A 13,738-nucleotide genomic window follows, 5' to 3' on the forward strand; every position below is an offset into this window, starting at 1 on the left:
TTATTTATTCTTTACTACAGCTCTGGGAGAGAGGATAGCCCCATTTCACAGATGAGGAACTACCTCTTCTTCAGGGCTTTAATGGTTCCAAAACCAAAAGGGGCCAGGCAGCTTCTGGGATGGGGAAGCCAGGGGCTAGCCATCAGAGTGCTGGTTTATGAGAGAGACTTAACATGGTACCCTCAATGTCTATGGTCAGAAACATTTATTACACTCGCTGAGTCTTTTGAGTGACAGGAACTGTGTCTGATTCCCACCTGTGTATTCTCTCCCAGTGCTTACAACAGTGCCTAGCACACCATAAGTGCTTTATAAATACTATACTAAAACTACTACAATCCTTCTTTGTGCAGTGTGACTATGCACTTTACAAAATGAGTTAAAATACAGTCCTTGCTTTCTGGGAACTTCGAAGTGAAGACCAATGGAGCTATGACCCTTGGAGAAATAATAATAATGATGGCATTTGTTAAGCGCTTACTATGTGCAAAGCACTGTTCTAAGCACTGGAAAATCTGAGCTGTGCTTGGCTGATTTGGCTAAGAGGTGGTTTGCTATTATTTGCATATCTTCTGAAGTGTATACCTCCTGGACACAATCACTTAATTACAGTAATTCCTCAGTGACGGCCTCTGAAAATTTGAATGATTATTAAAATCCATTGACGTGGAAGACTTTGCTAGTAGACTGGAAGCAAAGCTTAATGCCTGCATCTGGGTCTCTTGTTGCATTTTATTGTTAATATGGTGCTAGAAATCCTCTGGCTAGGCTCTTTCTGGCAATGGAAGATAAAGAGATGTCTCTATATAATTATCTCCTAATGATGATGATGTCTGATATGCACTGAGAACTACAGTGGCTGTTCTATCAGGACTATCAGGGCGAGAAGTGGCATGGCCTAGTGGATAAAATATGGGCCTAGGAATTAGAGGACCTGGGGTTCTAAACCCAGCTCCACCACTGGTCTGCTGTATGACCTTGGGAAAATCAATTAACTTCTCTGTATCTCAGTTACCTTATCTGTAAAATGGGGATGATGACTGTAAGGCCCATATGGGACAGGGACTATGTTCAACCCGATTAGCTTCTCTCTACCAAAGTGTTTAATACAATGTCTGGCACATAGTAAGTCCTTAACATATGCCATCTGTAAGCTCGTTGTGGGCAGGGAATGTGTCTGTGTATTGTAATAATGTGCTCTCCCAAGCATTTAGTACAGTATTTACAGTAAATACTTTTGAATGAAAGAATATGGAAAAAAGGGATTAGATGCTTCGTCATTTTTCATGTCTATTTGCTGTGGTGACTTCCTCAAGTGATGTCAAATTGTAAAGTATTCCCTGATTTAACCCAAGTGGTAACATATAGCAGAGGAGAGTTTTCCATTGTAAAGCTACAGCAAATATATCCTTGCTCCATTTTCTTTAGTATTTGGAAGAACACAATTCATTTTGCTTTAAATATCTCTGAACCATATTTCATAAAAAGATAAGAATTTGGGTAGTGATTTTTATGCCAAAGGATTCCTGAAGGTTGGAAACACATCATCAGCATCGTGAATAGTATTTATTGAGATTCTATTCTACGAGGCCTCTGAATGATGAATCCACCCTAATATAGTGGGCTCCAAATTTCCAGATGGAACTGGCCTTCTGAGGTTTGAATAATAGTCAATGCTGGCTGAAAGCAGAAGTAATGGAGTGACAGTTCCTTTCTTTTCTCCAACACGAATCAGAAGTTTGAGAGATCTTCTGGACGTGGAAATATGGATATTGATTTTAGGGCAGCAGAAAAGAGAATCTTGGGGCAGGGTCTCACTCATTCATTAATTCAATCCATATTTATTGAGTGCTTACTGTGTGTAGAACACTGTACTAAGCGTTGGAGAGAGTACATGGAGGGAATGTAATGGGGATATCCAGAATAGGATCTTTCTCATTCTCTCGTACTTCAAAGTCAAAGATGATTAATTGAACAAGCGTGGCCTAGTGGATAGATCACAGGCCTCGGAGTCTGACGACTTGGGTTCTAATCCCAGCTCCACCACTTGTCTACTGTGGGATCATTGGCAAGTCACTTCACTTCTCTGTGCTTCAGTTGCCTCATCTGTACAATGGGGATTAAAACTGTAAGCCCCACGTGGGACATGGACTTTGTCCAACTTGATTAGCTGGTATCTACCCCAGTGTCTAGTACAGTGCCTAGTAACAACATATTAAGCACTTCCCAAATACATTAAAAAAAATTCTGCCACTATCGCTATCCATATGTGAAAGTGCATGATGTACAGTCCTTTCCATTAGGGGTGTATGTATCCATTTTTGTTTTGCTCAGTCTCCACTTAATGACCCCTTCATCTGAGCCATGTCCAAATACACCAGGGGAATCCTGGGACACTCATGAGGTATTTATTCAATCCTATATATTGAATGGGATAATTCAATGAATTAAATACAGTTCAATATTTTTGAGTGCTTACCTTGTGCAAGGCACTGTATTAAACACTTGGGAGAGTACAATACATCAATAAACAGACACATTCCCTGTCCATTGTGAGCTTACAATCTAGCCAGGGGAGAGATGGACACTAATAATAATGTTGGTATTTGTTAAGCGCTTACTATGTGCAGAGCACTGTTCTAAGCACTGGGGTAGATACAGGATAATCAGGTTGTCCCTCGTGAGGCTCACAGTCTTAATCCCCATTTTACAGATGAGGTAACTAAGGCACAGAGAAGTTAAGTGACTTGCCCAGAGCCCCACAGCTGACAAGCGGCAGAGCCTGGATTTGAACCCGTGACCTCTGACTCCCAAGCCCGTGCCCTTTCCACTGAGCCACGCTGCTTCTCTTATGTAAATGAATGAATTATAGATCATTTTTCTTTAATTTATACAGGTATGCAACTGGCTTTCAATCCAGAAGCAAAAGAATCTCTATGTAACTGCAACTTCTGTTTTGATTTTTTTTCCATGATTCAGTGCAACAAAAAGCACTAGGAACAAGTCTGCTGCCTAGTCACTAAAGGCAGCTCTTCTCTGGCCATTAAGAAATACACAGACTCTGTCTAATTTTTTCAAACTCGGGTTTGGCCTGAGTGCTTGACATGATCTTTACCCAAGTGTGTGTCATTTCCCATCCAGGCTGGGGAATGAGCAACCCTAACTCTGAGGGATTCATTCATTCAGTCAGTCGTATTTATTGAGCGCTTACCGTGTTCAGAGCGCTGTCCAAAGCACTTGGGAGAGTTCATTATAACCGTAAGCAGACCCATGCCCTGACCACAGTGAGATGACAGCCTAGAAGATGGGGATGCCCAACCGGCTGGGCTGCTGCTGCTTCTGCTTTCCAGCAGTCACCATTTAGGTTGCCTGCTGAGGGCATTTTTCACCGAATCTTCCTGGGATGTCTTCTCCCTAATCGACCTGTGGCCTGCTCACTTGAGCTTCCCTGTTAAGGAGACAGTGGTTGAGCCAAAAGACAAGACAAGATAGTGAAATATGGTTGAAAGAGAAACTTGGAAACTGGGTTAGGGAAATATTAATACAGGAATCATAAAGGATGATTATAGGGAAAAGATACAGATGTTAGAAGAGCACTGCTAACCATGAGGCGGGGGGATGCACTGACCCTAACTGTAAAGATTATTCCAGTCAAGCATTTATTGGTACCATAGAGTGCACAGCACTGTCATAGGTTCTTAAGTACTCCCAGGAAAGGAAATTTGTTGAAGAGAATATTCTTGTTCTTTCTTTATGGTGTTTGTTAAGTGCTTTCTTTGTGACAAGCACTGTACTACTAAGCACAGGGATAGATACAAGCTAATCGGTTTGGACACAGTCCAAGTCCCCCATGGGGCTCACAGCCTTTCATCCCCATTTTACTGATGAGGTTACTGAAGCATAAAGAAGTGAAGTGACTTGCCCAAAGTCACACAGAAGTGGTGGAGTTGGGCTTAGAACCCGTATCCTAGTAGCGTGACTTAGCGGAAAGAACACGGGCTTGGGAGTCAGAGGTTGTGGGTCAGAAGTTGGAAGAGTGGGAGGGGAAGACTGTTTTGCCCAGCAGCCAAGCTAAACCTCAAGGCTCGGAGACCCTGAATAATCACCAGGTTTGTCCAGTAAAGTGGTTAAATCAATCAGTCAGTGGTATTTATTGAGCCCTTATTGTGTGCAGAGCACTGCACTAAGCACTTACCAAAACTCATGATGTTAGACACATCATCAGTCAATGAATTAATCATATTTACCAAGCTCTTACTTTGTTCAGAGCATTCTACTAAGTACTTGGGAGACATATCTTCCCCCCTACCCTCAAGACAAAAGTTTGACCAAATTATTTTATTCAATTTACAATCTAGAATATAAAAAGTTATCATATTCCAGATTATCCCATGGTATTGGTCCAAAGGTAGCTAATCATAATCATAATAGTAATATTAAACATCTACTATGCCAGCTACTCTACTAAGCACTGGGGTAAATACAAGGCAATCAGGTTGGGAACAGTCCCTGTCTCACATGAGGCTCACAGTCTAATTTGGAAAGAGTAGAATTTAATCCCCCTTTTACAGATTACCAGTGCTCATCTTGGAGCCTATTTCCTGTAGCCCCAAATAATAACTGTGGCCATACTCTTGAGTAATATATATCCAAGTGTTCATAGAGAGCTTGCAGTAGTTTTGTGAAAATGACTCTGCTGTAATGTAAGTAATCGGCAATGGAGGAAAAACTATGACTCTATTGCTAAATCCATTTTCTTTCTACGTTTTCTTTCTTTTTATCTGCACTGTTGGACAAAAGGGAGGCAACACCCAGGTCCTGTCTGATCTCGGCAAACTTAATCAGAAAATATATGCTGCCAGATCCACAGATGTTCAATTAAAAAAAAAAACAACCTAGATCCTGACATAGCCAGAAACCCATGGCCCGTGTTTCCTTACCAAATGTCTGGGTACTCCAGTGTTGTTCTCATAGATTGTATCTATATACAGTGCATCTCCATCTGTGTGTAGTAAATACTGATTGTGCTTAGATCCAGCAGGATCTATTTATTTCCAAAATAACTGTGTCTTGATCAAATAGGATTCATGTGTGCATGCTGCACGGAGTAGACACACTGAACAGGATGTGGCTCTTTTTCTCAACTCTGCCTTGATTCAATAGGATCCAGGCATTTTCCAGCTGAACAGCTGTGGCTTGGGAGGAATCCAGGTGTTTTTCTCACTGGATATTTGTGGAATTGGCAAGATCCTGGGTATTTCCTTTTCTCTCTCCTGTCTGGAACAATAATAACTTATATGTATATTTCAGTGATTTTTTTTTTTGCTGGGATCCTTGGAAAGATCTACTTCCCTTCTATCTGCTTGACACAAAAGAAAGTTTTATCCGATGAATATGTGGATGGTATATTCCCCCGCTTTTACCTTTCAGGCTTTTCTAAATTCTCTGATATCTTTAAATGACTTTTGATCTGCAGATAGATTAAAAAAAATTACCGACTCTGTGCTGGTTATTCAGATCTGCTGTCTTCTGTCAAGAAGGTGCTGCTTTTGAGAATGATGAAATCACACCTGTCCTGATTATAATCCCCTTCAGAGACACACAGTGCACTTGTGGCTGATGTTAAATACGTGTTGGCGTCAACTATGGTTTCACAGCAATGAGTTGGGAAGTAATCTTTCTGCTGAATTTTACTTGGCCCTGGTTAGACTCTCATTAGAAGATGGTGTGTAGTTTTGGTCCCACATTTTACAAAGGATGAGGGGAAATTGGAGGGAATTCAAAGAAAAGAAACAAATGATTAAAGGGCTGAAAAATAGGACAGTTACAGATAGTTACAGGAGGGATGATTTAGCTTAGCTCTTTGAATGAACTGGATTTCAGGTGCCAAGCCTGACAGTCCTGCAAAATTCAACCAGGCCTACCTCAACCCTGACTTGTTAAAATAATTAACGGCCGAGAAAGAATGGTGGTGTTTTCTTTGTCTAAAGGGCGTGGTTATTCATTCAATCATATTTATTGAGCGCTTACTGGGTCCAAAGCACTGTACTAAGCGCTTGGAAGAGAACAATACAACAACAGACACAGTCCCTGTTCACAAGGAGCTCACAGTCCAGAGAGATGATTATGACATGATGCCATGATATCTTGCGTGTGCTCTGGAGCTGCTCCCTCTTCCTATCTCCTAACTCCCTCTAGTCTGGCTTCTAAACCTCCAGATGTGAAGGCTTCTCCCTCCTTTCTCAGACTCCCCTCCTCCCCAAGGATCCAGATGGGGCCCCAATCCTTCCTCTCCAATCCCTCCATTTTTATCCAGCTCTCATCTCTCTGGCCAACAACACAGGGCTCACCTCTTCTTACATCACTTCTCTCTATTCTCTAGGATTGAGATGAGGGACAGGGCTGGGCAGAAGTGGAGCCCCAGGGGGCAGAGGTGAAAAGTAGTTCCGGAGAGACAGGATCCCCTTCAATTGAGCCAAGAGCCTGTTGCAGCTGGAGGTGGCTCTGTACCCTCCAAACCCCGCTCAGTGAAGACCTTTTCTCACCCTGCCACTGTCCCCAAGTCAGTGGCTTCACCAGACGTGTCTGGGGTTGGGGGATAGGGCTCTGAAGCCTACTGAAGTTGGAAGAGGCTCCGAAGCCCCATTATAAAAGCTCTTCGTGGAGAAGCAGCGTGGCGCAGTGGAAAGAGCATGGGCTTTGGAGTCAGAGCTCATGAGTTCAAATCCCAGCTCTGCCCCTTGTCGGCTGTGTGACTGTGGGCAAGTCACTTAACTTCTCTGTGCCTCAGTTCCCTCATCTGTAAAATGGGGATTAAGACTGTGAGCCCCACGTGGGACAACCTGATTCCCCTGTGTCTACCCCAGCGCTTAGAACAGTGCTCTGCACATAGTAAGCGCTTAACAAATACCAACATTATTATTATTATTAAGTGATAGTAGGCAGCAGTGGGACTCACAGGCACATGATTGCAACTGCCTCACCCCTGCGTAGGGTGACAGCCATCTCAGTGAGGAGGATTTGGAGAGTTGCCTTGTGGAGTTGGGAGGAGGGAACAAAGGACTCCAGGTTTGTGTTAGTACGGTCTTTCTCCTTACTGCTTCAAATGGGGTCCTCCTCTCCTCTTACTTGGAGTGCCGTTACCTGGTCAATTTATCAATCGATAATGTTTAATGAGGGCTCATTGTGGGTGGAGCGCTGTACTAAGTGGGGGAGAGTACGATAGAGCCAGTAGACCGGATCCCTGCCCTCTAGAGTTCACATCGGTGACAGTAAAGGCAGCAGCAGCAAGAGCGTGCAGGTGGGAAGGTTGAACTTTTCTTCCCTGGGTTTATTGGGTTTATTTCCAATTGAGCACTCAGGAGGAGGTAGCCAAAACCCAAAGAAAATTTCCACATAGATTTAGCTTCCTTTCACTCCTCACAAAGCCCTCAGATGTGGCCTATGCTGGGCTGTGAGATGAGTTCACAACTGCCTTCACGTAAATAAAGATTTGGTCTTAAGAGGACCCCGGTCAGCCGCTCTCCACCTCCACAGAACGCTCAGAGGAAATCAATTTAAATCGCTACTAGGGAGATTTCATTTAACGTAAAGGTGGTAAGAATCAACACCAGAACGGGGTGATTGTGAAATCTCCATCCCTGGAGATGATGAAGAAAAAGTTAGGCAGCTCTCTCTTGAGTGTTTTAAGAATAGTCCCTGTCTTGAGGCAAGAAGCTGGCCCGGATCACCTCTTGGGATTACGTCTAAGTCTGGGATTCTATGATTTCATGTTTAGCAGTCCTCTATAAATGCTACTTGAGCGTGAGAATGATATAAAAGCAAAACAGCCTTCCCATCTAAAGAGCTCCGAGCTTGGATGTATTCATTAAATAGTCTTAATGTATTTTCCTTCTAGGGCTTCTAATAATAACTCTTTCCCAAGTTGGGGGAACTGTTCTTCATTTTCACTACTCCATTAAGCTGAAGTCTCACTTCCAGAATGCTTTTCAGACAGCCAATGAGAGACCTAGTGAGAGTGGCAGGAGACCTACTGGGGCTTAAATCATAGAGTCTTAGCACTAAGGGGAAAATAGATGCCAGAAGTTCCCGCTTTCCAATGTGTTTCTAAACAAAGCCATCTCATCTAAAGGATAGGGTAGTGAAAATGTAGAACAGTTTAGGGATTAACATGAGAGTTGCTTTTCTCACACTAAAAGGTTCAAGCAGAGTCAGGTCTCAGAAGCTGCATGGGATGGTTAAACTCGGTGAGATTTTTTGGAGGACATGGATGGCAGAGGACATGTAACAGATTGACTGAACGCGCCCAGGGTGCCCGGTGAACGTTCTAACACTGTGTTGATCCTACTCATCGACTTGGTGCTAAAATATAAAGCCAGCATTAAACTTGTGAAAAATCAGGACCCTCCCCCCCCCAACACACACACTCCACCCCCTACACACACTCCCCCCTCCAAAAACTACACATTTTGATAACAAAATAAAAATTTTTATTTTTGCCGAATTCTGCTCGATCTAAATATTTTTCCCCGATGAAGCAGATTTCAGTATCTAAAGTAACCTGCATTCACTTCAATATCTTCATTTATATGCATGCTTTCTGCTGCTGCCACAAAAAAATCAATTTTTGCCCAAGACGTCTTCCAAGATGCAAAGATTTGCTTTTGATCACCGAGGCATGACCAATCTGCAAAATTTAGCGGAACACTAAAAACGCTGTATAAATCTGTTGACACTTGTCAACCAGCACCCCTTTAAAAAAAATGTCACCGGGGTGCTTCTAGCTACACCATTTGTTCTCTGAAACTAAAAGACCCCTTACTGATATGGAAAGGGTATTTTTCTACCTCACAACCTTTGGCCACAGCAGCCAACGGAGGCCGCATATGAAAACTCTATTTGGAAGTGATGGCTTTGGGTGGTGATCTCTCACTGCGGGACAGGGGCGGATGAAGTTGGGGTCTTTTTTTACGGTTAGCTGAAAGCGGAGCCGAGTCCGTTTCCTCTTCTTCGACTCGGCGTCGGCTAAAGGACAAAATCTTGTAATATGCAGGGTGAAGCTCCTGGAAGCCAACTTCACCGTTCTGGTTTGGGAGAGAGGCGATCAATTAAACTGAGCTACGGACTTTTCAAAGAGCTCCAGCCTCGATTTCCTTCCCTCCACCCACCTTTTTTTTCAAAAAATCTCGTACGTGTTGCGACTCGATGGGTGATTAACGAGAGCTTCCCTTGCCGAACCGAGTTCGTGGTGACTGCGGGGGCTCGGCCCGAAACCCGCACGTTGAAGAGGAGTCGGCCGGGATAATAGACCGGTCCTTTTCCCACGTGTTTCCCAGACTGATGATGGCGTTTCCTTGAAGACCTTCCCAAGCACCGTCGCCCCTCCCTCCCTCCCTCCCTCTCCCCGGTATAATAACCGTCGCCCCAGCTGCGCCGCTGTTCCTCCGGCTCCATCTGTCCCTCCGCTGGGCATCGGTCACCCTGGCCGACCGCGACGGTGCCAGCTTGGCTCCTGGGCGTGATTGACCGCAGCCGCCCTTCTCCCCTTCCCCGGAGCCCTGCCCATCCCCGGCCTCTTGCAGCCCGGGGGTGGACCTCGCCGTGGGCGCGGCCAGACTCGGGGCACGGGGCGAAATTAGCCGTGCCCCTCGGGAAGCCCGGCTCCTGCCCAGTGCCCACGGCCTTTCCCGGGCATCAGCGCTGCCCTGCTGCAGGGGCTCCGGGCCTGGACTCGCCCTTGGCCGGGCAGTCACGGGGGCGGGCCCAAGCTGGAGGAGCCGCGGCCGGAGGGTGGGCTCTTCTCTCCCAGCCTCCACCCACCCACTTGTTTGTTATTCACGGCACTAACTTTTTTTTTTTTCCTTCCCCCCTTCTCCTTCCCGCGTGTGTGCGGTTTTAAATGATTTCCTCCTCCCTGGCACAAGACACATTGCACCTGACTCGACCGGGGAGGGAAACCGACCCGCCGAGCCGAATGAAGAACAGATGTAAGAGGACTAAGGGGAGGAAGAGCTGAACGTTCATCGGAAGAAATCCCGGGGATGAGAAGGTGGAAGGAGCAGTAGGAGCAAGCGGCGGCCGAAGCTGCTGTCCCTCCTGGACCGGCCGGGGGCTTGGCCGGTTGCGATTAACGATCGGCTCAACTTGCGAAGCCGGCGGTGTCTTTGCTTAGGGAGAAAACAAGTTGGTTTGGGGGGTTTATTTTTCTTTTCAAGGGGGGTGGAGGGGTTCCTTGGCTGGCCGCTTCCCGAAAAGGTGGGAAGCGGGCGACGCGTGGGAACGGGTCAGTTTCTGGAGCGGACTCCCGCTCCAGCATTGATTGATTGATTGAGATTGATTCGGTCGTATTTATCGAGCGCTAGGCGTGTGCGGAGCACTGTGATAAACGCTTGGAATGGGGCGGGAGGCGACGGTCCGCCCGAGGGGACGAAGGAAGGGCCGGAGGGGGCAGGCGGGGTGCCCGGGGCAAGGCGTCCACCTGCCCGGCCTGCTGGGCCTGCTGCTGCGCTGGTGGCTGCTGTCGGGCCCCAGCGCCTCGGGCCAGGTGTACCACCTCAGCCTGTCCGTGGACGAGGGGCTGCCGGCGGGCACGCCGGTGGGGGACCTCGGGGCCGGGCTGCCGTCCGAGCAGCGGGGGTCGGGGGGCTTCCTGCTGTCGGAGGCGCTGCCCGACTTCCACGTGGAGCCGGCCAGCGGCCTCATCCGCACGGCCCGCCGGCTGGACCGCGAGCGGCGGGCCCGCTACGCCTTCGCGGCGGCCACCCTGCGGGGGGCCGTGGTGCGGGTGGACATCGCCGTCAACGATGTCAACGACCACCGGCCCCGCTTCCCCCGCCCCGTCCTGGGGCTGGACGTGTCGGAGCTCAGCCCGCCGGGCACGGCCTTCCGCCTGCCCGCCGCGCTGGACCCGGACGAGGGGCTCTTCGGCACCCAGGGCTACTCGCTCCTCCTGCCGGGGCCCGACGGGGCGGCCGGTCCCGGGTCCGACGGGGCGGCCGGTCCCGGTCCGGACGGGGCGGCCGGTCCCGGTCCGGACGGGGCGGCCGGTCCCGATCCCGACGGGGCGGCCGGTCCCGGTCCGGACGGGGCGGCCGGTCCTGGTCCGGACGGGGCGGCCGGTCCTGGTCCGGACGGGGCGGCCGGTCCTGATCCCGACGGGGCGGCCGGTCCTGATCCCGACGGGGCGGCCGGTCCTGGTCCGGACGGGGCGGCCGGTCCCGATCCCGACGGGGCGGTCGGTCCCGATCCCGGACCCCTCTTCCGCCTGCGTTACGGGGGTCCGAGCGGGCCGGACCCCCTGGACCTGGTGCTGGTGCGGCGGCTGGACCGCGAGGCGGCCGCCGTCCACCGGCTGGTGGTGGAGGCGTGGGACGGGGGCAGCCCCCGCAGGACCGGCCGGCTGCGCCTGGAGGTGCGGGTCCTCGACGAGAACGACAACCCGCCCGTCTTCGAGCGGCGCGAGTACCGCGCCTCGGTCCGCGAGGACGCCCCGCCGGGCACGGCCGTCTGCCGGGTCCGGGCCACCGACCGCGACCTGGGCCCCAACGGCCGGGTGCGCTACCTGCTGCGGCCGGCCACGGCCGGTCCCTTCTCGGTGGGGGCGCGGAGCGGCGTGGTGCGGGTGCGGAGGCCGCTCGACCGGGAGGCCCGGGCCCGACACTGGCTGGTGGTGGAGGCCCGGGACGGCGGGGCGCAGCCCGAGGCCGCCAGCGTGTCCGTGTCCGTCGCCGTCCTGGACGTGAACGACAACCGGCCGGCCATCCACCTGCTCTTCTTGACCGACGGCGGCGGGGCCCGGGTGTCGGAGGGGGCGCGGCGAGGGGACTACGTGGCCCGGGTCTCCGTGTCGGACGCCGACGGGGCGGACGACGGGACGGGCTCGGGCTCGGGCCTCGGCCCCGGCCCGTCCCTGGCCCTGGAGGGCGGCGAGGACGCCTTCGCGCTGCGGCCGTCGGGGGCCCCCGGGGTCTTCTTCCTCTGCGTCGCCGGGCCCCTCGACCGGGAGAGCCGCGACCGGTACGAGCTGGGGCTGGTGGCCACCGACGGCGGGGTCCCGCCGCTGAGCGCCCGGCAGAGCCTGGTGCTGCGGGTGACCGACCTCAACGACCAGCCCCCGCGCTTCTCCCGCGACCTGTACTCCGCCGCCGTGTCCGAGGCGGCCGCGCCGGGCACCGCCGTCCTGCGGCTCCGCGCCACCGACGGCGACCAGCCGGGCACGGCCCAGGCGCGTCTGCGATACGCTCTGCACCCCGGCTCCGACGCCCCCGCCTCCGCCTCCGCCTCCGCCTCCGCCCCCGCCTCCGCCTCCCCCGAGCCGGCCTTCGCCATCGAGGCGGACAGCGGGCTGATCCGCACGTCCCGGGCCCTGGACCGCGAGGCGCAGGCGGTGGTGGAGCTGCGGGTGGTGGCCCGGGACCTGGGCGAGCCGCCCCTCTCCGCCACCTGCCGCGTCCGCGTCGCCCTGGAGGATGTCAACGACAACGAGCCCGTCTTCCAGCGACCGCTCTACGCCGCCTCCCTGCCCGAGCACGCCCCGCCGGGACACTGCTTCCTCCAGGTCGGGGCTGGGGGCCGGGGGAGGGGGGGAGGAGGAGGGGGACAGGGGAGAGAGGACACCGGGGGGTGGCGGGGGGGGAGGAGGAAGAAGAGATGGAGGGGGGAGGAGGAAGAGATGGTAGGGGAGGGGGGAGGGAGACGGTGGGATGGAGGGGAGGGAGACGGTGGGATGGAGGGCAGGGAGACGGTGGGATGGAGGGGAGGGAGACGGTGGGATGGAGGGGAGGGAGACGGTGGGATGGAGGGCAGGGAGACGGTGGGATGGAGGGCAGGGAGACGGTGGGATGGAGGGCAGGGAGACGGTGGGATGGAGGGCAGGGAGACGGTGGGATGGAGGGCAGGGAGACGGTGGGATGGAGGGGGTGGGATGGAGAAGAGGGGAAGTGGGGATGGACGAGAAGGAGGGGGGAAGGGGATGGAAGGGGAGGGGAGGAGGGTATGGGGAGAGGAAGGGAGGAGGAGGAGGAGGTGAGGGAGTGGGGAGGAGGGGTGAAGAGGGAGGGACGGGGAGAAGGAGAGAAGGACGAGGGGATGGAGAAGGAGGACAGCGACGACGGCGAGACTGTACTGATGGTAACGGTTGTCGAGGCCTGCGTAGCCCATGCCCCGTTTTTTTTGGTGCCACTCCCTCTGGTGTGAAATTTTGCAGCCTGTTGTTTTTTCCAGCCCCGGTCGACGGCAGAAGTTTCCTCACCTTTATTTCAGAAACAGAATCGCCACTGCCTGAAGATTTTTACCTCAAGTACTTCCCCATAACATGCCACTAACTCATATACTGCTGTCTTCTGCTCCCTTCCGGCCCCCCCCCCCCCCCGGGTTTCCCTTTTTCCCACTGGTACAGTTTGGGTGTGGAACTTGCAGGGACCTGTGCCCAAGTGAAAAAATGAATAAATAAAACGGTGGTATTTGTTAAGCGCTTACTATGTGCAAAGCACTGTTCTAAGCGCTGGAGGATACAAGGTGATCAGGTCCCACGTGGGGCTCACAGTTTTAATCCCCATTTTACAGATGAGGTAACTGAGGCACAGAGAAGTTAAGTGACTTGCCCAAAGTCACACAGCTGACAAGCGGCGGAGGCGGGATTCAAACTCATGAACTCTGACTCCCAAGCCCGGGCTCTTTCCACTATACCACGCTGCTTCTCTACTCTGTCGTTCTCGATGTCCTCTGCCTTTTCTTCAAT

The 13,738-nt window shown here is 51.7% G+C and overlaps 1 protein-coding gene across 1 annotated transcript in view; it reads left to right on the forward strand.

The window, feature by feature from the left end:
- Positions 1 to 10,245: 10,245 nt before the first annotated feature.
- Positions 10,246 to 13,738, forward strand: part of DCHS2 (dachsous cadherin-related 2) — a 146,932-nt gene continuing 143,439 nt past the window's right edge. The window contains exons 1-2 of the mRNA XM_029076962.2: positions 10,246 to 10,979; positions 11,247 to 12,556. Coding sequence (XP_028932795.1) covers positions 10,394 to 10,979; positions 11,247 to 12,556 — 1,896 coding nt within the window. The 5' untranslated portion in view covers positions 10,246 to 10,393. The remainder of the gene's footprint in view (positions 10,980 to 11,246; positions 12,557 to 13,738) is intronic.

The sequence above is a fragment of the Ornithorhynchus anatinus genome, chromosome 12 (assembly GCF_004115215.2).
Source record: "Ornithorhynchus anatinus isolate Pmale09 chromosome 12, mOrnAna1.pri.v4, whole genome shotgun sequence".
Taxonomy (NCBI): domain Eukaryota; kingdom Metazoa; phylum Chordata; class Mammalia; order Monotremata; family Ornithorhynchidae; genus Ornithorhynchus; species Ornithorhynchus anatinus.